The following is a 25,136-nucleotide window of genomic DNA, read 5'->3' as shown; positions in this document are numbered from 1 at the left end:
TCTATCTATACCAGACAATTCTAACAACTTTCAGAAAGGAGAGAGCGAGAGGTAGAGAGGGAGAGGTAATTACTCTGCTGTAGCTGGGATTAAAAGTGTTTTCAGCACCTGCCACACACTGTTTAGAAACTCAGCCCTTGCATGGAGCTCTGTGGGTCGAGTTTAAATAGCATCTGGCACAAGACTGACACCATAACAATGTAGAAATGTGCTGATCTCAATACTAACCCTGTGTGTGTGTGTGTGTGCGTGTGTGTGTGTGTGTGTGTGTGTGTGTGTGTGTGTGTGTGTGTGTGTATGTGTGTGTGTGTGTGTGTGTGGGGCAGACTGACTAACTGTAGATTTTCTCCGTACCTGACTGGACACTGGACCTATGACACATGACGCAGGTAAATGTGATCAGTGCACCTGTTATGGTGTAAAGTTTATTTTAGTTTTATATCTGGAATGATGATGATTTGGGCTGAAATGTAACTTTAACTTGTATTAAGTGGGTTTTCAGGTCGCCCCAGTTAGTGTGTACGTTGCAGAGCAAAATCATTGTGAGCACACAAATATATAAAACACAAGACAAGACCTGCACACAAAACCCACTACAAACAGACAGACAGACAGACACAGACAGATAGATAGATAGATAGATAGATAGATAGATAGATAGATAGATAGATAGATAGATAGATAGATAGATAGATAGATAGATAGATAGATAGATAGATAGATAGATAGATAGATAGATAGATAGATAGATAGATGTATTGCTGTGGCTGTCGTCCAGAGATGGAAAGTAATTAAGTACAAATACTTGTCACTGTACTTTAGTAGATTTTTCTGGTATTAGTATTTCTATATTTATTAACTTTTTACTTTCACTTATTCAACTTTTTACACAAATATCTGTACTTTCCACTTCTTACATTTTCAAAACAGACTCGTTACTTTAGTTTTAATCTATTTGGTGACATGATCAATATTTTTCTTGATCACCTGAATATCATCATCATCATCATCATCATCATCATCATCATCATCATGTGCTCTTTATGGTAGATGTTCAGTCTCTATACATTCATTACATAACATTTAAAATGATTTTGTATTAATATATTAATAGGATGTGAGGTTCAGTTACCAGTGTGACACTAAAACAGGTAGTAATAATGACTTTTTCCTGAAGAACATATCAGAGACCAAACTTCTTTACTAAAAAGTGCAGTCAGAACTTCAACTTTCACCAGAGTCTTTTAAAACATGAATATCTCTACTTTTGCCCTCTGTGCGTCACTGTGTGTGTGTGTGTGTGTGTGTGTGTGTTGGAGTGTGTGTGTGTTGGAGTGTGTTTTGGTCAGCAGGGGGAGGTAGAGACCTGCACTCTCTCCAAGCTCTGATCTTTTCTCGGAGCTCTCCTCCTCCTCCTCCTCCTCCTCCTCCTCCTTCTGAGTGTCAGAGAGCAGGAGTGAACCGGAGCTCAGTTCCTCCCGGAGCTTGTTGGGTGAAAATGCCTGTAGGAGAAGGTGAGAGGAGTTGCGGGTTGTTGATCAGCAGTGCGGGGTTTCAGGAGTTCAGCAGTCAGGAGTTCAGGACCGAACTGAAGCAGAGCAGCTGAGTGAAAGAAGAGAAGATAAACCTGAAGATATCTAAAGAACGAAATCGTTACAAACCCGGGCTGTGGGGCGTGAGTGTGTGTGTGTGAGTGTGTGTGTATTTATGTGTGTGTGACTGTCTTGAGTGGACATGGATGACACGGAGAAGGAAAATAAATCCGACGACGAGCCGGAGTCTACAAGGGACGAAGAAGTTGACCCGAGAATTCAGGTATAGTGACGTCATAATCCTGGAAACCTGGACGCATGGTCCAGATGTTTCCACATGATCATACTGTATGTAAACAGAGCTTAATTAATCAGCTGGTCCTCAACAGGTCTTTCAATTCTGGTGTGGTTGACTAGAGTACTATTGTTATAGGATTTATATAATAATAATAATAATAATAATAATAATAATAATATTATTATTATTATTAGAAAAAAACAAATCTCAATTACTTAATGAATTACTGGCTTCCATGATCTGCGTGAAATCTCATTCATGATGTTTTGTGCTTTTTTATTACCTGGCATACACACACACACACACACACACACACACACACACACACACACACACACACACACACACACACGGTGACTGCATTGTGGTCGTTTGGCTTTTACACACATTACATGACTGTACTCTGTGGGTCGCAGTTTTCCCCCTCACCTGGAAAACCCCAAATAATTTCAGAAGGAACTTCAGAAGACATGTTTGAGCGGCTTGGAGATGTAGATGTTCTCCAAGCATGCTGAAGGTACACTGACAGACCTGCAGGAAAGTCAAGCTACCAGTTCAGAAGGCATGGGCTGAACTGGTTAAACTGTTAGAGCATTTCTGAGTGCTGATAGAAAAGAAAGATTTCCGATAGTAGATCGGAGAAAACATCTACTCATAATACAACACACATTTTCACACTTAATCATACCTAGGAGCAATTTAGTTTAGCCAGTCCTCCCACTGGCATTTATTTTTTAACAAATTGTAATAATAATAAAACTGGGACGTAATTTAGGTTTTGGCTCCTGGTAGCTCCTTCAACCAAGCAGGTTTAAAGTAGCTTTGTTTAAGTAATGCTATTAAAAAGACCTTTTCTTTACATGTATCCACCCTCCTCAACAAAATAAACTGATAACTCTGGAGTGGCTGCTGAGGTCAGCTTGGGCCTGGATAGTTCCTTAGATTCCTTTCAAATAGTTTCCAGATGTTCTGGACTCCAACGTACTTTTCCCTTTCCGCTTGAGAAATTCTCATTCCTTCTGTCTCTATTAACAGGGAGAGCTGGAGAAACTGAATCAATCTACTGATGACATCAATCGATGGGAGACCGAGTTGGAGGTAGGTCTTTGCCTGATATAGTCCTCAGTTTTCATGCCCGGCGCTCTCTGTCTGAATCAGGAAGAGGAAATCGTTTATCTGTGTGTTTTGCAAATCCCGTGCAAATCAGGAAGCAGCGATTTCCGTGGAAAAGCAGTAGATGAGAAGATCATTCCAGTCCTAAGTGTTTGTTTAGAGAAAGTGACGAAAGAAAGATTGAAGGATGTTTTCTGCAGGGAATAGAGGAGAAATCATAGACAGACGTTTCATTCATCATGTGGACAAGAAAATATATTAGGTTTCCATATAATAAAAAAAAAACAGTGCTGATCAGGAGCTTCGGTCTGGTCAGGGTTCTTTTGTGCATTACAGTTTTTCTCTGTTGCTTTGGAGCGTTTCTCAGATCAGAAATTAAATTCTCAAAAGTATTTGTTCAACCTGCACAACATGTCGTCACTTGTGAGCATCGAGAACAAATTGCGGATGCTTTGGTACATTCATTTCATTGATTGTGTACAATCATCTGCTGTTTCCTACACGTCTTCTGTCACGCTAAAATTTCTATTACAGTTTTTCTCAGTTGCTTTGGAGCATTTCTTGAATCACTCTTAATATTTGCAAACTAGTAAGTGCATTTCTTAAAACAATGTGTACTTACTTTTGAGAGATGGACTAAGGATAAAAAAATTTAAAAGTACATGCTTTCGCAAGAAATCCAATGTATTGTGCTGTTTGTACGAATTGTTTTGAGAAATGCGCTTGCTGGTTTGCAAATATTAAGACTGATTCAAATGCTCCAAAGCTGAAGCTGATCTGAAGCAGTTTATTCTAAACAGAGACACCCTTGTAAAATCTGTGTATCCTCTCTGAATAGTTCGAACCGTGCTTCCTTTCATTAGATACGGGCCGGAGGGTAGAATTATGCAGTCGGCCCATAGATCGTCCGTGAGAGCCAAGATCGGAGAAAGCCTCTTTAACTCTGACCTCAGAGGCGGCATGGGAGAGGATGTAGAAGTCTCTAAAGTCAGATTTATGGCATCACCTGGCAGTTAGAGAAGAACCAGCCTGCAAAACAATAGAGAAAAGTGAAGTCAAGTTTATTTGTATAGCGCTTTTCACAACAGACATTGTCTCAAAGCAGCTTTACAGAAATCAGCAGTCAAGGTGAATGGTGTGTATTTATCCCTGATGAGCAGTCGTGGCGACTGTGGCAAGGAAAAACTCCCTTAGATGTTATGAGGAAGAAACCTTGAGAGGAACCAGACTCAAAAGGGGAACCCATCCTCATTTGGGTGACATCAAGAGTGTGAATATAAGTGAGCCCAGTGTGTGAAGCCTGATTTTATAACTTGCCATTTATAGGAAACAAAAGTTCAGTTCAATTAAGTTTTATCCACCAATCCGCACGCATCGTTTTGAACTTGTTTTGATTGGTGCTTGGTGTATTTACTCATCACCAACATACAGTTCAGCATCAGTTCAACAGCAGGCAGAACATTTTGAGAGGAATAAAAAATAAAGAAACTCCTGATTCTAACTCGCCACAACACCCTTGGCATTATTTGTGCGATTTTTCTAGAGTAGTTGAAAAGGAGGTTGACATCTCATTGACATTCTGTCATTGTTCACATACAAGATGGTCAAAAATGTTCAGGCATGTTGTCAGTATGACGGCAGATGATGTACGTTTGGGTTATAATGATTGAAAATGCACAAGGCTGAATTTCTTATTAATGACTGTGCTGAGGAAAAACTCCTAGAGATGGCATGTAAAAGAAACCTTGAGAGGAACCAGACTCAAAAGGGAACTCACCCTATTGTCCATTCAGCTCATTCCTTATCACAGAGGGGAATTTATAGGATTTACATGCAACTACTTCCTTGTGAATTATTATAGACACGAACCAGTTTGTTTTCAGGAAAGCACAAAACCTGATCAATGAAGTGTTTTTTAGAATTGCTGTGAATAGATTAAAGGCGTCACATGAACATATAGCACAGGCAGTGTGGGACAAATGAGGAGTTCTGTTTGTGGGATTCACGCCGTGTGTACAGGCTCGAGGATCGGGTTAATTGCCTTCTGTATGAGAGGAAAATTAAGATTGTAATAAAACATGGCAGATGGTAGATAGAAATGACAGTGAGGTGCCTACATAACTGGAAAAATTGGTTTTATAACGAGTTTTTACATCATTTTTCTTTGCTCGTCATTCTAATGTTAAATATTTAAATGCTTACTACAGTTTATTGACTTGTTACAATTTTGTACGGCACTTTTTCACATTACTACATAACAAATAATCTCAAATATCAGTTTTACATCAAAATAGTGGTACATTTAGCTTACCCATGCAATAGTTACCTCAGAACCAAATATTACCTCAGACTAAATACTAAATTTGGTTATGGTAAGCTTGTTTAGCATATGCTAAAGTTTGACCTTAATGTTAGCTTAAGCTAATTTGTATTAGCCTCAGTTTAGACTTGTGGGTACCTGAAAATGCTGCCAACCTCATGCAAATGTTAGCAATAACCCTACATCAAAATGAATGCATGCTAACATTTCTCAATGATCTAAAATCAAATCTGTTTCTGTGGAAGGTTAAAGAAGAACCATTAAGATGTATTCTTTAAACTGTAATTATAGAAACTGGCGACCGTCTGCCATGAACATTTGATTTCTAGTCTCCAGTAGTGATCAGCTAATAACCTCAGCAATGATAGAAATATAATAAATGGACATTCGGTGTTGAGGATGAGGATGGATTCCTTTTGGAGTTTGGTTCATGTCATCTCATAGAGTTTTTGTCCTTCGCCACTGTCTCCACTCCCTCGCTCATTAGAAATGTATATTTGTAGTCTATATTTTTCAGTAAAGCTGCATAGGGACAATGCATATTGTTAAAAGTGCTCTACACATAACCTTGAATTGAACTGCACTGAAGATCCTCTTGACTTACTTGACTTCATAATGCAGAAAAAATAAAAAATATGACTCTGTAATCTGCCAAATGAATTAAGTTCTAGTTTAATGAAACTTATAGTACAATGAGAAACTGAATTATTGTAAAACAGATGCCTGTAATGAGAGACGTTGGAGCAGCTGGTCCTTATTTTTTGATGTATTTTTTTTTCAAAAGACAATATTGGGGAGGGGGAATAAAATTATATATATAAAGCCACTTGACCTATTGGCAATTCACTAATCTAAAACAAATCCAAATCACTGAATGGTAATCTAATTATATATCTGTATCTATCAGGACTCCAGGCAGAAGTTTCGCTCTGTCCTCATGGAAGCCACGGTGAAGCTCAATGAGCAGGTCAAAAAGATCGGCAAAGCCGTGGAAGACTCCAAGCCGTACTGGGAGGCTCGGAAAGTAGCTCGACAGGTACGGCCACTTCCTGAAATATGTCTTTCCCGTCTGAGCCTGGCTGCAAACACACAACCAAATCTGAAGCTCTTTCATTTTTCTAAACTGCTTGAGTCAAGCTGAGCGAGGAAAAGTACGAAACTCTTCCAGTTGCATACACAAAAATATGAAAGTAAAAGTAAAAGAATGAGTCACAAAAGAAAAACGTGTTGGCCCCAGACTGCACACTAATGCTATTCAGTGATAATCCACTGATTCAAAACAGTAGCTACGGCTAATTCGGAACAGCTGTATTCTCTCTGTTTTTAGCTAGCACGACAATAACAGGAGCATGCATGCTAGCTGGGTGCTAATAGCTAGCTGGCTCCATAAACAGCCTGTCACGTCTGATCCAGTTTAGGATTTTCGATTGACTTATTTGTCAACCTTATGACTTTACAAACATATAGTTATAAAGATTTGCAGTGATGCTTTATGAAGTAAAATCTTAAGAAAAGTACAGATTCAAGTGCAGGAACAATGTAATGCTGCTTTGTTCCTTTGCACCTTGTTGTTTTCTTCAAAACAAGAACATTGGGTCAGAACGGATGTTACATAACCTACCTACATGTACATGATGGATATTTTGGAAAAATGAAATTAGACATGAAGGACCGAGGTTGCCAGAAAACTGCAAAGCTGTGACACCATTTATAGAGAATCTGTTTTTGATATCTATAGCTATTGTAGTTTAGTTTGTATAAAAAGCTACACAGTTTCATATCGATTTTATTTATCTATAATTTGATACTTTACATTTGTGTTAGTGTTGGGTTGTTTGAACGAGTCTTTAAAGTGACTCAGAAGAAAGAGTCGTCTCAAAAAGTGATTCGTTTGTTTTCTACTGGACATGCATGAGCAAAGCATTGCCAAATCTCTGTCGGTTATGTACAGGAAACAGAATCGAGTAGTTCATCTCTCATCTATTCTAGTCTAGTTTGTTCTTTTGTCACATGACTTCCATAGACGGTATGCAGGTTAAAGTATTAAAGGAATGAAATGAACTAAATGACAAAAAAAAAAAGATTCGTTTACTTTGATGAATAAGATTCAAAGAACCAAGTCACTAAAATGATCCAATCTTCCCATCAGTAATTTCCTCAGCTAAGAACTGTCACTTTCATCAGAATCAGGTTTATTGGCCAAGTGTGTTGGAATTTGGTTCCAGCTGTTTGTGACTCTCAAAAGTACAGACATAAATAAAACCTATACATGACAAAACAGACAAGACAAGACAAAAACAGACTATACAAGACAATACAAGACAATACAGACAATGTGAGACAGTATAGACAGTGTGGGTATTAAATAGGGATACAGATCAGTAATGTACATAAAGTGTGAGAGTGCATGGTAGTGCAAATGACAGTATTGTGTGTCAGGTATGATAGAGAGTGCAACATATACAGATAATGTGATGACTGACAGTTCTGTGCAGTACTTAGATAGAGCAGGGAATGTGCAGGGAATGTGCATATATGCATATATGCATATATATATATATATATATATATATATATATATATATATATATATATATATATATATATATATATATATATATAATATGCATATAAAACTGAGGGCACTGTGTTAGATCAACAGCTCTACATTTACCCATTCTGGCCTTCTAACCATTGTGGTTTATTATAGTCTTCTAAGAGAGATGGATGTAACATCTGAGGCTGAAACCAGGATGCAGTGGCCTCCGGCTAAGGGATGTGATGTGATGTGATGATATGAAAATTGTGGTTGAATTATGAATCTGATTTTTCTAGAAGTTGTGAAATAGGTTTCTGTAGAAGCAGTTGGCTGCAATTCAGATCCCGAGCATATATAAGTTACTTAAAATTAATGTGGTGACATTTATGTCACTAATGAAGGCGAGTGAACGGCATCAGATCAACCAATCATCAACTGGTTCTTTAAAATATGTCAAAGGTGAATCTCGTGAACCTTCAAGTGACGAAACTACAAAAATGACAATTTCTGAAAATAGAGGAACAACCAGGAGGAAACGAGCGAACTCTAGTACAGTACAGTGAAAGTGTGAATCCTGTTCGGTTTCTTGTGATTGATATGCGACATACAGTAATGTGGTTATTTGTACTGTTGAAATTCATAGATGCCATACAGAAGAAATTCAGCCTTGTGAATCAGCATTATCATAACTAAACATTTTGACCATCTTGTTTCACAACTGGTATGCTTTCTGACTAGAGATTATTCGTGATGAGGCAAATTCTGTTCCCATTTTGAAAATGCGGAAATGCGCCGCATTTTATAATCACAGGTCTGATTCGAAGGATCTGTTTTTATAAAGCTTTAGGTCGTTGCTTGAGACGACACTTTTGGCGAAAAAGTTTCGCTCTACTTTTACTTTAATTCCTCAGACACCCCGCTTACCCTGTTCCCCATCGCTTAACATAGCATCTGCACATGGCCCCCTTAGGAGGGAAAAAACCGCTGCGTGCAGATTAATGCAGAGTTCATTTGTTAGCAAAACAGAAATAGGTTTCTGAACCTCTAGGAGTCTATAAGTAGTGAAACAATGAACAGGAGGCAGGAATACGCCTGGGGCAAATTAGCATAGCCAGTCCCCCTACTGATGGAATTCAGTAGGAGAGGAACGTGAGAAGAACATGTGAAACTCCACACAGAGAGTGAATCGAGCTCAGGATCAAACCCTGGAGCTTTATCTTGAGCTTTAGAACCCTGGAAAAGTGCCAGTGAAGGAAAGAGTGTTGTTAGGGAGCGAATCGAAGTAGATTTACAGCCTTTTAACTGAAAATATGAAGAGCAGTGCTGCAGGCTCCACAGGATGAAAGTGATTCGGTGAAGCTCTGCTCCGCTTTAAGACGAGAGTCATTTTGTTTGGATTTTTTTTAGCGGTTTCTGACCTAGTGTTTTTGTGCTTGCGTGCATCTTTATAACTGACGCCGACACGATTCGCATCTCGATGTGTAGCCAACGATACGATACATTAAATACACATATGAAGCAGCTACCGCAGCGATGCAAAACGATTCACTGTGCGATCCGATTCTATTTGATTTAGCACAACGCGATTCAATGCAAAAAACGATGCAATGGAAAAATTATGGTTGCAATATTGCAACATATTGCATTTCAATATGGTGCAGATAGTTAACTTTTTTATTTCTTTGGTTCAGACAAATCATAAATTTACTTGAGTGCCTTCTGACTTCTAACGCATGGCCCTTTCACAAACACGCCTTTGAAGTGCAAAAAGAAAAAAAGATGAAATAAAACCACGTTAGTCTCCAGGAAGATGCAGCTCTACCTCTGCCATGTTAATCTGTATTCTTTGTGACTCTCAGGACACGCCTCTGTCTTCTTAGTGTTGTGATACGTCATATTCACGTAGCAGCAGCGGTGCTGAGAGAACGTGCTCGAGAAACGTTTTAGCGACGAGAAATCGATCTACTTATCAAATATTGGACACAAATTATTGGTCGCTTTTTAAATAATAATATTATGGCGCATCCTCTGGTAATTATATACAAATAAATAGTTTTTTACCGATGCAATTATGTTAAAAACTATAGAACGTGATACAAACGCCAACTTGTATCTGAAGCACACTTTTTAAAATCACACCGTTAACTCTCATGCTGATGCACAACCCTTACAAGGATATGGATATCTGACCTTGTGGAGGTCATGAAACAGCTTTTAAATGATTCCTACTGCATATGACGTTAAGACACGGGTTAAATTAAAGGTATAGACAAGGCATTCATAATTACGCCAATGAAAGGTCCTTACAAGGATAATTGGACAAGTGTGTGTGTGTGTGTGTGTGTGTGTGTGTGTGTGTGTGTGTGTGTGTGTGTGTGTGTGTGTGTGTGTGTGTGTGTGTGAGAGAGAGAGAGAGAGAGAGAGATGAGCATGTGCTTGGTTGTGCTATATATAGAAAGATGCTGGTGTTAATTAGTGAAACTGTCATGCTGTGTCGCAGGATTTGCTTCTGATTGCAGGTTTCAAACCCGAAAATAAGAAAGACGTCCGTCTCGAGATTACGAATGAGTTCTTAGTCTCCAAATGCGTATTTATCCTCTCACTGGTGAATATGGAAGAGCAGAAGAAAGAGAATGAAATCTTGATACTGAAGAGTCAGAAGCTTTTCTCGGGTATGTTTTAAGAGACCAACACAGGATCTATGGGAAAAGGTCCTGATGGACAGATTAATGCTGTCATTAATAAATAGCATGAGAATAAGATTTATGAATAAGGCTACAGGATCAGTCGAGGCGATGCAGACGTGCTGCGGCATGTATATGGGTTTGCAGCGGAGGTAAAGGCGCTCTAATCTATCTGTGTCATAGACTGCAGGGGTGAATGATAAAGTGGTTTCTCAGACCTCAACCCATTTTCCACTCTTTTTTTCTCTCTCTGTCTAACACATACACACACACAGACACATCTATTCTAAAAATTATGTCTGCCTGCAAAACTGTAGTGTTTAACATACTAAAAAAAAAGGAAGTCACTTAGGGCCGAAACCCCCCACTTCAAGATCAATCTTGTTTTTAGTTTGGTCACAGATATAGTTTTTATCATGCATTATTACTTTATCTCTATTACCACAGACCAGAATTTGACTTTACATTCTACCGGAAAAAAAAACAATGTATACACGAGTTTCACTAGTTTTGTAGCATGCCAATAGATGGCAGCACAAGGCTGCACGCACAGTCACAGGGAGCACTGGCCTTCATAAGTCAGTGTGCCGAAAGACATCGTCTTTTGTACATCGGGATCCGTGCAACCGGTGCAATTCTGACCACTTGCGTTACCACGTCTTTCTTGCTGGGAACAACGTGATCTCACTTCCGCACCCACCCTACTTGCCCAATTTGGCTCCTGCAGACTTTGGCCTTCTTGAAAAGATGATCAGCTGAAGGTCACCGTTTTGACACCATTGCGGAGATCCGGCGCGAATCGCAGTAGGTGCTTTTGAAAACACGACTTCCAGCACACGTTCCAGAAGTGGCAGGAACGCAGGGAGCGCTGTATTAATGTGCATGGGGATTGTTTTGAAGGTGATGGTGTGTAAACGTAGATAAATAAAGTACTTTCTTGCAAACAGAGCTAGTCTCGAAACCTTGTGATACCACCTCTTACTATAATTAAGGGTTCGAGTATTAAAGGAGTATTTTTAGTCCATTCAGCTACTCGAGCCCATTGATACCACCAATCCCAAGAACAGTAATAATAATTTTTTTACATTTTGCTGATTTTTAGATGTTAGATCGGAATTAAATATTTAGATAAGGCTTTTGACTTTGTCCCGTGTCCCTCCTCTTGTACTGTTACATGCAATCCTTTGCATAAAAAAAAACAATCTACCATTATTACTATTTCAAGTCAACAGATTTCAGTTCTTTTTTTCCTGCGCACTGAAACGTGTCGACACAATCACATGCTACAGCTGCTATAGATAGATAGATATTGCATATTAAAAAAAAAGTATTCGAATTTTCATTTCTGATGCCTTGTTGTGACTTCACTTACTGTGTGTAATAAAAACACTGTAAGTGTCCAGAAAGCTGTAAAATGTCTGTGGGAAAAACAGGTCTAGTGACGACTGAAGGATTGTTTTGACAGCAAACTGCTGACCAGTCAGTGGTTTTCAGCATCAGACACACACACACACACACACACACACACACACACACACACACACACACACACACACACACACACACATTTGTAATGAATGTGAATTATTGTGCTTTATAAATAACAGTATTCTGATCAACACTAGCTCTCATAATCACATCATGTCTATAACCATCACACATTGACATTATAAACGTAGATCAAATCTTAGATATTATTTTATATTCAATGCAGTTTAAAAGTTTAATGCATAGTTTTATGCTTTTACAGAAAAGCTTTACACAAAGATCCCCAATAGAAAATTTACCCAGAGAGAAATCGGTGATTGTGTCAAAATCCAGGTTCAAACCTGAATTCTACAATGATCACATCAACCAGCATTATTAATATATAAGTAAAAATACAAAATTTCTAGTTTAACTAATCTGACTCCTTTCTCTAGTAAATAGGGCAGAACACCACATTAGATAAGACCATGGATTTATATTCTATTTATTAAGATTTCTTAAGATCGTCTTTGATTTTATGTATTTTGTCTTGTGAAGGGACATAAAATGTATTTGTTGACTAAAATACGCCAAGATCTCCAAACATCTTGCTGTAAATGTGAGAAAAAGGGAAGGAAATGCTATTGGAAATGAGTGTGAGACATAAATATGTATGCTGTATTTAAAATATTGTAAAATGAAGCCCTTATTTCCATAACTGTGGTCTTTTTAATGTATAAAATAAAAATATGTATATAATTCTTAATATTTAGTCATGCTAGTTGCTTACATGTATATTTTTTTATACAGGGTGGATATTTCAAGTCTATACACCCCCATGAAATTGAGGTTTTTAAAGTATTAAGACAAAATTAAAAGCAAAATATATGTCAGACTTGTTACCTCTTTAATGTGATCATCCACCAAACTATGAACTATGGTAGCTCAGTGGTTAAAGCATTGAACCTGAAATCGAAAGGTTATAAATTCCCAGCACCACTGAGCTGCCACAGCTGGGTTCTTGAGCAAGGCTCTTAAACCACAACTGCTCATTTGGTGACTGCTATAAAGGTATATGATTAAAACCAGATAAAAGTCAGCTGTTGCTGTAGTATTTGCTAGAATATTTGGAGTTGCGTTCTACTAAGAGTTATGGGGCACAAAGAGTTGCCATAGAAACTGCGAGACTTGTTCAAAGGTACCGATCAGGAGAAAGTACACTGGAACACTGTCAAAACCATCATCAATAAGTGGAGAAAATGTGGCACCATAGAGACATTGCAAAGATCAGAATGACTCGCCAAGGTTGAACAGGACAAGGAGAAAACTTATTAGGGAGGCTACCAAGAGGCCAACAGCAACACTAATGGAACTACAGGAATTTCTGGCAGGAACTGGTCTCTATTTTCATGTGCATTCCTGTATTCTGCACAAGTCTGAGCTGTAGGGTAAGGTGGCAGAAGACGTTTTTACAAAGAAGTCAAAAACCATGTGGGAAAATGTGTTATTGTCTGACAAAACAAAGGTTGCCAATACAGAGCATCGTCCAAAGAACACCCTACTGACAGTAAAGCATGAGCATGGTGGGGGCAGCATTATGCTTTGAGGCTGCATCTCTGCAGCATCTGTATGTCTACTGTATACATTTTAGCAGCTAGAATGGTGCGAGCAGTTAGACATGAACAGTAAGACATGAACTCTGAACGTATGAAGCAGCAATTGGGGCTGACTTTAGATTAGGGTTGTAAATGGGTGGAAAATGTTTTTTACCAGGAGTTTAAAAAAATGAATTAGAATTTGGGGAAATCTATATAAACTGTATCATATAAAATGCAGGATTCAAGAAATGATATGTGAAGTTATGTGATAAAAGAATGCACAGTGCATGTAGGGGGCGTGGCTTAAGTATCCCTGTAGTAAGTATGCTGTGTTCATGTGATTGATGTGAAAAATTCCACTGAATTTACATAAAATCTGGTTGTTTTAACCAAAACTATCCTGCCAGATTTGTATTTTATCTACATTTGCATTCCCTGTTATTGGCTTACCGGAAATTTTGTAAATTCCCCGTTCATTCTAATTAATTCCGGTTAATTTCCATGTAAAGTTTCCAGTCTTCGAAATTCCAAAAATGATTTGGGATGACTCACAAGAGAAGACCCGTTTCAGAAACCGAGCTGATTCTTGTTTCCTCACCGACCTACAAACATTTTTAGATTTTGTCAGCCATTTTTGTTCATTTGAGTGGCTAAAGCACTAGCTTTACACAGAGTACAGAGCCACATCCTGCCGTAATCATTCACACTCTATCATATATGTTAGAGTGTAACGCTCTTTCACGCTCGGTGCTTACACAATTAAGAGTATCTGAAATGAGTATGTGTTTCTGTGTGTATAGAAGCATATTGCTGGTTTCTGGTTTTGTGCATGCACTGTGTGTGGGTGTGCTGCAGGTAAAAGTCGCAGAGAAAAGTCACAATTGCATGTACATTTTTGCAGGTGGTATTTGTCCCTGATAGTCACAGTAAGAATCTCAAACGAGTAAAACTGAAAGAGAAACACAAAAATGCAGTTAAAAGGCGGTACCACTATCAGTATCCAATGTATAAAATGCCACACAAACCTACTGCATATCATCATAAAACGCATCATGAGTGTGCATTTCAATGAATTAAGATCTTGTCCAAGCTTTTGCAAAAATGCTGCACGGAAAAAGTGAAAAACTTAATCCGTTTTAATCAAATTGACTGTTGTAATATTAGAGCTTTTCTCAGTTGCTTTAAAACGTTTCTCAGATCAGAAATGAAATTCTCAAAATTACTTGTTCAACCTCCACATCATGTCGTCACTTGTGCGAAAATGAATTTCTCGATTGTGTACAAGTGTCTGCTGTTTCCTACATTATCAATAGGATAATGGATAAAGTTGTCATAATCTGTCAAGCTTAAATTTCTGTTAAATATGAGTTTTCTTGAATTGATGAATTGTTCAGATGAATCTTGAATGTCAATAATGAAGGCGAGTTTTCTAAAATAGGTGAACCTTTAATTGGGGACAGAGTGAAACACAGAATTACAATTTCTGAAACTGGATGAACAACCGGGAAATGTACGGACACTATTACAGTACAGTAAAAGTTACTGTTCAGTACATACAGTGTTCATAATAATGTGTTCATTTGTGCTGTTGAAGTTCATAGATGTCATACAGAAGAAATTCAGCCTTGTGCATTTTCAATCATTGTAATCAGGAAACTCTGAAATTGTCTGCCATCATACTGACAACATGTCACTGTGAACAGTGAAAAAAAAGGCATGAAATACTTACTTTTGAGAAAAGTACAGGTTTTTGCAAGAGATCGCTTGTGTTGTGCTGTTTGAACAAACGCTTGAGAAATGCACTTTGCAAATTTCAAAAATCTTAAATCATCATTTGGATTATTTCACTTACGGTTTACTAAGTGAATGTATTTTGTTTACAGCTGGAAATATGGTCATCCATAAATATAATACCTGCCTTTGGTGGTACCAATTTGCCAATGCGGTTGGCTGTAAATCTGATTTATTTGCAAATACATCAGACCTACATTAATCAGGAAATGCTGTGAGCAAACACAAAAGACGGACACCAGATGTATTTTGTTCATTTAAATTAAAAGTCCTGCATGACTTATGTAAAATATGTAATAAAAGCCATAATATGTGAGAAGGCCACCTAGTGTGTGTCTGTGTGATTGACCTCTGCTGAGTCCTCCAAACACCTGTCCGTCTCTGTAGAGTCCACACTTACACAGGCGAACAGGTGGCTCTGGACACAAGCAGCTGTCACTCACACTCAGGGGCTCGAACGTCACCTCCCCCTTTTCAACCAATCACAGGCCACTGTTTACTTACGCAACAGTCTGTCTGGATTGACATTAACTGTGCCCTGGACAGCTTCATATGTAGATCCTGAATAAGGTTACATGCATGTGACTCTGTTTTTCCCCCTCTGTCTGGCTGCAGATGAATATCTCTTGGATATCGCTTATTCAAGAGTCTTCAGTTGATCGCATAGGTCATAGATATGCAAACAAAATCCTCAATAAATGTATAAATTGAGATTAATTCAATATTTATTAATATTTAATCAATGCTTCATGGTAGGCTTGATATGTGTTCCAAAATGTACAATTTTAGAGATTGTCATGAGACAATCAGAGCTTGTCATGTGACCAAGAAAGCAGAAAGTTCTGAACACTTTTCTCCTGGTGGAAAACGTTATAATCGGCTAACAACGGAAACTCCGTCCTGTCTCATGATAGAAATCTTCATCGTATTTATAATTATTAATATTATAGATATCAATGATGTATAACTCTATGTGTACCAAAAAGAACATCAGCATAAGTGCAGAAAGAGTGAGAAAGCATGAAGAGATTGCAGTATACAGTTTATAGTGTTTGTACATATAAACCCCAAGTCCAAAAAAGTTGGGATGCTGTGCAAAATGTAAATAATAATTTTTTATTTAATGTCTGCTGTCCGTATACATCTGGGAACTGAGGAGACCAGTTGCTGAAGTTTTGGGAGAGGAATGTTGTCCCATACGTGTCTCATACAGCTTAACAGTTCTGGGTGTCTTTTGTTGTGTTTTTCATTTCATTATGTGCCAAATGTTTTCGAATGGTGAAAAGTCTAGACTGCAGGCAGGCCAGTTCATCACTCTTCTACGACAAAGTCATGCTATTGTAATAGATGTAGCAAGCATTTCGCATTGTCTTGCTCAAATATGCAAGGGCTTCCCTGAAAAAAAAGGATGTTGTTGTACAAACCGCCCAGAATTTTCCGAATGTAACAAGCCAGATGGTCCCCCTCCTCTTTAGTCCAGAGACATGGTGTCTATGGGTTCCAAAAAGAAATTACAATTTGGAAATTGTCTGGACACAGAACAGTTTTCCACTTTTAGATAGATTTTAAATGAGCTTCGGCCCAGAGAAGGCGGTGGTGCTTCTGGATCATGTTCATGCATGAAAATGTATGTGTGCATTGATGCATATGAGTAGTGTTCCAGTTAATTTTAGATGACACCAGATGAGCAGAATGTAATGAAAGAAAATTTGTCTTCTCTCTCTCTCTCTCTCTCTCTCTCTCTCTCTCTCTCTCACTCTTACACTCACACTCACACTCTTTCCTCTCATGCAAACTGGGTTTCTGTAAGTCTTTATTTAACTCTGTCAAACACACACACACACACACACACACACACACACACACACACACACACACACACACACACACACACATATACTGTGCAAACTGAATTTCCTCTTCTAAAGTGATGCCATATCCGTTCGCAATCTCATGCCATGTGACCTTGTATGACAGACAGACACACACACACTTTTATGAGGGTTTTTTGTTTGTTTGTTTTTTCACCAAAATAAAAATATGACCATTTCCTAAAGAGGGCTTTTTTGTTTGTAAAATACAGTGTAGTTCGACCATCACTGCACCAGTGGACCAAGCCCAGATCGGCCTTGCGTGTTTCCTGCTGAACACACAGAGGAAAAGGAAGACAAAGGCATGCATACACATTTGTTCATGCTCGTTTACACACACACAAACACACACACACACACACACACACACACACACACACACACACACACACACACACACACACACACACACTTTATTTCTCATAGCTGACACAATGCTTCACTGCTTTTTCTCTCAAACCCCATCATACCTCCCCTTTATTATCGGAGCCACCATTGTAAAAAAATCTAGCTTTGCACACCTGGATTGGGGGATTTTCTGTCATTCTTTAGCGCAAATCCTTTCAAGCAGGGTCAGGTTGGATGGGGACCTTCAGGTGGACAGCCACTTTTTAAGGTCTCATGTTCAATAGGGTTCAAGTCAGGACTCTGGCTGGGCCACGCTAAGACTTTCACAGAGAGAGTTTTTCCTAAGCCACTCTTGTGTTGTCTTGGCTTTGTGCTTAGGGTCATTGTTATGTAAGAAGGTTAACCTTCGGCCCAGACTGAGGTCCTGAACGCTGTGGAACAGGTTATTATTGATGCTTCCACCATCATGCTTCACTGCTGAGATGGTTTTGGGCTGGTGATGAGCGGTGCCTGTTTGCCTCCAGACATAATGTGTACAACTGAGGCCAAACATTTTAATTTTGGTTTCATCAGCTCAGAGAATCATGTTCCACACAGCCTGAGAGTCCTTCAGGTGCCTGTTGGCAAAATCCAAGAGGGCTTTCATGGGTTTTGCACTTAGGAGAGGTTTCTGTCTTAACACTCTGCCATAAAGCTCAAATGTGTGGAGGGCTACACTGATGTTTGTTCCATCTTCATACAGGATCTCTGGAGCACTCAGTCGGAGTGATCATCAGGTTCTTGGTCACCTCTGTTACTAAGGCTCTTTTCCCACATCGCATTGTTTTCACAATGCGACCATGTCTTTGAAGAGACCAGGTTACACCACACATCCATTTGAGATTATAATGATCTTTTTTTGCAGCCTTCCAACAAGCAGTTGAGCTCTAAACTCTGCAAGCAGTTCTTTTGACCTCATCTGCATTGCTAGCTGTAAGGCCTTCTATAGAGGCCTTCCAAATCATGTCCAACCAATACACTTTTCCATAGGTAGACTCCAGGTGAGGTGTAGAAACATCTTAGGAACGATCAAGAACTGGGAGGCCCTGAGATCATTTTTTATGTGTTGTTGCAAAGGGTCTGAATATTTATGTACGTGATATATATATACACATACAGTACAGACCAAAAGTTTGGACACACCTTCTCATTTAAAGAGTTTTCTTTATTTTCATGACTATGAAAATTGTAGCGTCACACTGAAGGCATCAAAACTATGAATTAACACGTGGAATTATATATGGAATTATATACATAACAAAAAAGTGTGAAACAACAGAAAAATGTCATATTGTAGGTTCTTCAAAGTAGCCACCTTTTGCTTATAGATTACTGCTTTGCACACTCTTGGTATTCTCTTGATGACTACTTTGAAGAACCTACAATATGACATATTTTCAATTCACTTTTTTGTTATGTATATAATTCCATATATAATTCCACATGTGTTCATTCATAGTTTTGATGCCTTCAGTGTGACGCTACAATTTTCATAGTCATGAAAATAAAGAAAACTCTTTGAATGAGAAGGTGTGTCCAAACTTTTGGTCTGTACTGTATATATATATAATATATATAAACTTTTGGTCTGTACTGTGTGTGTGTGTGTATATATATATATATATATATATATATCTCACTCACTCTCTCTCTCTCTCTCTCTCTCTCTCTCTCTCTCTCTCTCTCTCTCTGTATATATATATATCACCATACTTATATCATGAAAAAAATACATAATAACATAACTAATTTACATAATTTTCCTTTAAAGTAGATTCAGTTTGACCGTTGCAAGGGGGATCTCTGTGTCGATGTCGACGTCACTGCCTCCTCAGCTACCCCCTTCAGCATGCTAGAAATGATGCTGCTTCCTGGACAGATCAGTTAGATGTGGTTCTCTTTGTGGGTTTTCTCAGAATCTTCAGGTTTCCTTTCGATGCTACAGAGCGGTATCTCGAGTAATGAGTGTATAGCGTTCTCTCTCCCTCTGGCCGCCGTTCTCTCGTTGAAGATGCTATTATGGTTTTTCGAAAGGCATTTCCTCAGTAATAGTACATCAGGATTCTCATGTTCTCGCTCACCGCAACGAACGTCATGTCAGAGATTAAGTGACTCCTATTCACTGTTAAGGTTATGAGTAATTATTTGGCATGAAGCTGACTGTGTTTAGGAGCAACCGATTGTCCACTTCCTCTTTATTTCCGAGGTGAATGAACTCATATTGAGCAGACTGGCAGCAGTACAGAAATAGGTCAGGGACTAGGAAGTGGGTCATATGCTAGGAAGGGCTTGGGTGGTTTTCCTCTTAAAAAATTGTGGCATATTGATTCATTCTGCAAACAGGATTTTAAAGAATTTCCAACATTTAATGCTTTGGAACTACGGGTTCCATCTGTTTTTTTGTTTTTTTTTTATATAAAAACATATTTTATAACCAGAATTGTACCTTAAAATCATGCTTGAGTAAAAGTATAGATACCTTACTGCAAGACTTCCTCCAATACAAGTTAAAAATCACCAATTCCAATATGACTTTGAGTATCTGATTTGAAAAGTACTTGACTCATATTGAGCTCAGGCTCAAAGATATCGCGAACACTAGTCCTCAACACCAAGACACACGTATTGAAATGCCAAAAACAGTTGATTTTTGTAAAGGTTTTATTTTCTAAAAATATACAAATTATACCCCTCAATACTGCATTAATCAAGATCAACACAACAGCCTGTTCAACATGCCAGAATGAATCAAAGTCAAGGAAAAAGAAAACAAAGTAGCAAAGCGAACTTTCAAAAAGGGATCATCAATTAACAAATAAAATAAAGATACATGTCCCGATTCTGTGATTTGGTTGATTATCGTGTTCTAGTTAAAGTTACACCACCATTAAGCATCATATAAACCATAGAGAGGTCATGATACACATAGTTTTGGTTAATCTCATGTTAATCTAAAATAGCTACAGAGTAGTAATGCATCCTTCATCTCTCCGAAGAGTCGAGCTCCCGGAGGCTACAGAGTCACGAGCATGTGCTGGAATAAAGCAAGAACCAAAACTTTATAGTCTCAAATGAACTACGCTAACAATTAGATCGTGTATATTTGATCCCGAATTGAATCCCGAGTTTAAAATCGAACATCAAAAACAACAACAGCAGCAACAACGACTACAGCAGGACGTGTCTATATGGTAAGAACAATGTTTCTTCCCTCACATCCAAAAACACACTTCTTCCCGTTCTTCCCGAGCGAGTCACTGTGCAGTGCTGCGACGACTTCCGTAACCGAACGAAGCGCGGTGATGGGGGTGTCTCTTGCTCTTGCTCTGGTTGCTGTGTTCACGCTCTTCAAGGATACAAGGAATTCCGCCCTTCATGACATCAATAAGGGCCATATTAAAAAAAAAAAAACGTTTAGAAACCTATACAAAAGGAGTGTATTTGGTGTATAATACATCATACGTCTGCATTTTGTTTGAACCTTTGTCCTTGTTTAGAACAAGAATCTGACACTTTAACAGGGTCAATAACAGCATTAGACCCTGTTCACCATTTAATAATTTTTTTGTATTTCGAAACCCCAGACTGCTTTCTCCACTCTTGTTCTTGGGACCAGGTTTTATTTTGTGTCAGCTGTGAACGAGTTAATCAACACTCCGGTGTCATTGCGTGTCAAGCATTTTCCACCTCAGTCATAACTGCTTCAGGTGGTAAAAATAGATGCAGGACGTCTCACAGTGAATGTGTTAAAGAAGGTGAGGCTTATTGCTTCTTATTGCTCAAACAAAAAAACACCACTAATTTACATGAGACATACTGTAGCAAAAGTAGGACTGTGAGGAACATGGAATTAGGATTAGGATAATAATGACACTAATTAAATATTGCATGTGACTTGTGACATGGAGGTGCAGTGGCTGATGGAAAAGGTCACGGACTACATTCAATCCTCACTGTGCCTCCAGTGGTGTACAGTAATAAAATAAATGTCATTTTAGTAGCTTTTTCATTGACTGTGGCTTCTTGATTCATACCGGAAACACAATTTGTATTGCGCATGTGCAAAAACTCAATAGATGTTCAATGCTCAAAATGTGTTTGGATTCTCACGTGCAACAATAAATCCATTAGAATGTGACTCTATTCACCTGCTGCTGTGATCCTGAATAAACAACATGGGTGTGTAATAAATAATCAACTTCTTTGGGAACTGATTTCATGCTAGTTGGAATCGTATAATGCGAAATGCGCGTAGGATGTGGTCGGACGAATCAGATTATTATCGTGAGAACGTCATTTACCGTTTTGTGTTTGCATTTTGTGTAAAAAAAAAAAAAAAAAAAAAAAAGAAATGAACCAGGCCCCAGGTCAGTAAGAGGTCGTGTTCTTGACAGTACGAGAGCATGTGAAGGAGCAGAGCTGTTCATATAAAGTTAAACAGACGGGTCATGTGCAAATTCTCAGGATCGTTTCAGCTTGAACATGTTTATGCATTACAAGTGTTTTGTTTCTCTTAGAATACAGCAATTTCCCAAGGATTACATTTTTTATGGATTTTTACAACAAATTTATGCTTTTTTTATCCACATCTTGTTGCATTAAATGGCACATCCTACAAGATCCTACATCATTATTTATTAAGGTGCAGTGGTGGCCCGTGCATTTTACCCCCTACCATCATTATGAACCCACGGCCAATAGAAACGCAGTAGAACAGAGCGCTGCATCACAGACAGGATTCTCATACAGGGAGAATGAGCATCATCACTAAAGCAAGGAACACAATGAAACACAATTCAACACGTCTCCTTTCACTGTAGCCACAGCTGCACCACCCAAATACATCATCTCTAGCAGAAGCACAGATATTCACCTCATAAAATGTCCCCAGATTTTCCCTGCGTTTCGGTTCTTTTTTTCATTAGGTTTTCCTGGGGATTTAAAATGAAGGCAAATTGTGTGTTTTTGTGTAAATTCATCTAATGGTTTGATCTGTTTTGTCCAGCTTTTAGCCAGCAAAGTCGTACATGTACGTGTATTTGCGTCCAAATCAGCTTCTTCTCCTCTGCCAGCTGTTGTAGAATAAAAACTAGCTATTAAATCCACATGAATATATTTGAGCTTGCGCAGTTTGCTACAGATGCGGGTTACGAGACTGACTAGTGCGCTCTCTGACCGTCCAATCAAAGGAAAATGCTGATGTTACTGTATTGTATCTGATTGGCTACAGATTTTTTTCCTCATGTATCTGAAGTTACAGGTGCCCACACTGTTTATTATAAAGGCCTCAATGCAGATTTCTTTGAACCTGACAACATGTGATGGCTGAAATCTGATTGGATAGAAACACAAACATAAAAACATACACTACTAGAAGCAGCGCAACTGAGAGAAATGCTATGAAATGAAGAGAATAGAATATTTGGAATAATTTAACACATATTTATGGGAAAAATGTATTAGGAGCGTAAGTCAGTCATTCTGACTACATGTCTCTAAAACAGACATTCCTGACTCAGACGCCAGTGGGGTTTTTTCCAGGCACGAGGATTTGGTCATTCTAGTCATTCTCATATGACATAAATCCGGCATTTGTACACATATAGACTTTCTCAGGCTGTTTCTGTGCCAAATAAACCGTGTTTGTTAAGTCTTAACCTTGGAAAATGTCAGGACCAGGCCCCTTTGGCATCATTCACTCATGTTAAGTGTGTTTACTGAGACCGCTGTGAAAACACGCACTGGTTTATAGTCAGTTCTTGGTGGTTTGATGACGTAGATGAGCGAAAATAAAAGACCTTCCAGCCAAATTACTGGTGACGATTTGGTCATTTTTGAAGTGCCAGGATAATCCATAGGTATTACTGAAGCATTTTGAAAAGGCAGCTGATCTTACGCAGGAGTGTAATGTTAATTAAACAGCTACAGTGTGTGGTGTTTGGCCTGACTGGTAGAGCCTGTGTGTGTGTGTGTGTGTGTGTGTGTGTGTGTGTGTGTGTGTGTGTGTGTGTGTGTGTGTGTGTGTGTTACATAACGCTAGAAGTGTGTTTCAGCATTACATGTATTTCATGTCTTACACCTTTAGTTACAATAGCTTGATAGTCATACAGCCACGTGTCCTGTTAATGCACTTTATTCTAAACTCACACGCACACACACACACACACACACACACACACACACACACACACACACACACACACACACACACACTCACACACACACACATGCATACAAATCGAGTCTGACACTGTGTTTTGTGCCAGTGTTGCCAGGTCTGCTGTTGAACTTAAATACTGATTTATAGTTTACTAGATAAACTGGAGTCATGATGTGTGTGTATGTGCACTGTGTGTGTGAAATTAGAATTAAGTGCAGTAACCCAACGAAGTGGGTACTGATAATTGTATGAGAGCATTCTAGGAATTTTATATCTTAGAAAATAACATGCTGAGTATTGCAGTAGGTTTTGAAGTTTATTAGACATTGGGTTGTTCTTGTCACCCAGACATGGCAACCTCGAGGCTCCGTTTTCATTCAAGGGCAAATAGTAGCGACAGGGAAATAATCTTGTAGAGTGTGTATTGTTCTACAGAATTAAAGGTCACGATTATATGATAATGCCTCTGCTGGAGGCGCCGCGACTCCGAGCGAACAAAGCGCGACTGTACTGTAGTGTGTGTGTACGGTTGTGTTGTAACCCACTCAAATCCATGGTATTACATCCCTAGCTCATCTCTGGGTCACTTTGTTCAAAGAGTCTCCTATGTCAATGAACAAGAGCTTACATTTGTTTAGTGGCTTCATCTTCAAGGATTTACACAATGCCAGTGGACCAGAGAGCAACATAACATAATTCCTTTAGGGAAAAAAATGCCTATGATTGAATTGAATGTAATATAATTAGGGCTGTCATTTGCTTAAAATATTTAATTGCGAATAATCAAACAATTGGCACGAGTTCACTTAGGATTAATCGCACATTTTTATCTGTACTAAGTGTTTTGTCTGTGCAGAGACAAATATTGATTCTTTATGCAAATGTATGTTTATTAATAATGAAACCAAACTCAACATGGAGCATGAGGACAAATGTTCTTGTAAATGTTTTAAAGTAATTATAGTGTTTTAAATTACGTAAATCATCAGGACGGAACTTTTGCTATGTTTCCACACGGACGGATTTAATAGCCGGAGGTTTTTTTTTTTTATAAAAATGGTCAAACACAAACGCGCGCTGCACTAATTGCATGTAAATTAGTGCCGTTAAAATGAATTTGTTCAGCGATCATCTAATTTTTTTTAACTAAGACTTGGGTTGCAAAATTCCTGGAATTTACAAGACTGGAAACTTTCCATGGGAATTAATGGGAATAAACTGGGAATTTAGCTAATAACAGGGACTGCAAATGTAAAAAAAAAAAACAACTTTTGTTTAAAACAACTAGATCAACTTATCAATCAAATGCCCACAGCACACTTACTGCAGGGTCACTGAGGCCACGCCCCCTAAATTCACTGTGTGTTCCTCATCAT

At 38.5% G+C, this 25,136-nt stretch overlaps 1 protein-coding gene across 1 annotated transcript in view; it reads left to right on the top strand.

Moving 5' to 3' along the window:
- Positions 1 to 1,326: 1,326 nt before the first annotated feature.
- sh3bp5a (SH3-domain binding protein 5a (BTK-associated)) overlaps positions 1,327 to 25,136 on the top strand; it is a 29,242-nt gene continuing 5,432 nt past the window's right edge. Inside the window, 3 exon segments of the mRNA XM_083523748.1 lie at positions 1,327 to 1,815; positions 2,866 to 2,928; positions 6,171 to 6,299. Coding sequence (XP_083379874.1) covers positions 1,735 to 1,815; positions 2,866 to 2,928; positions 6,171 to 6,299 — 273 coding nt within the window. The 5' untranslated portion in view covers positions 1,327 to 1,734.

Source organism: Silurus aristotelis (assembly GCF_946808225.1).
Source record: "Silurus aristotelis genome assembly, chromosome: 21".
NCBI lineage: Eukaryota > Metazoa > Chordata > Actinopteri > Siluriformes > Siluridae > Silurus > Silurus aristotelis.
The sequence above is the reverse complement of the archived record's forward strand: the minus strand, read 5'-3'. Positions and strand labels throughout refer to the sequence as shown.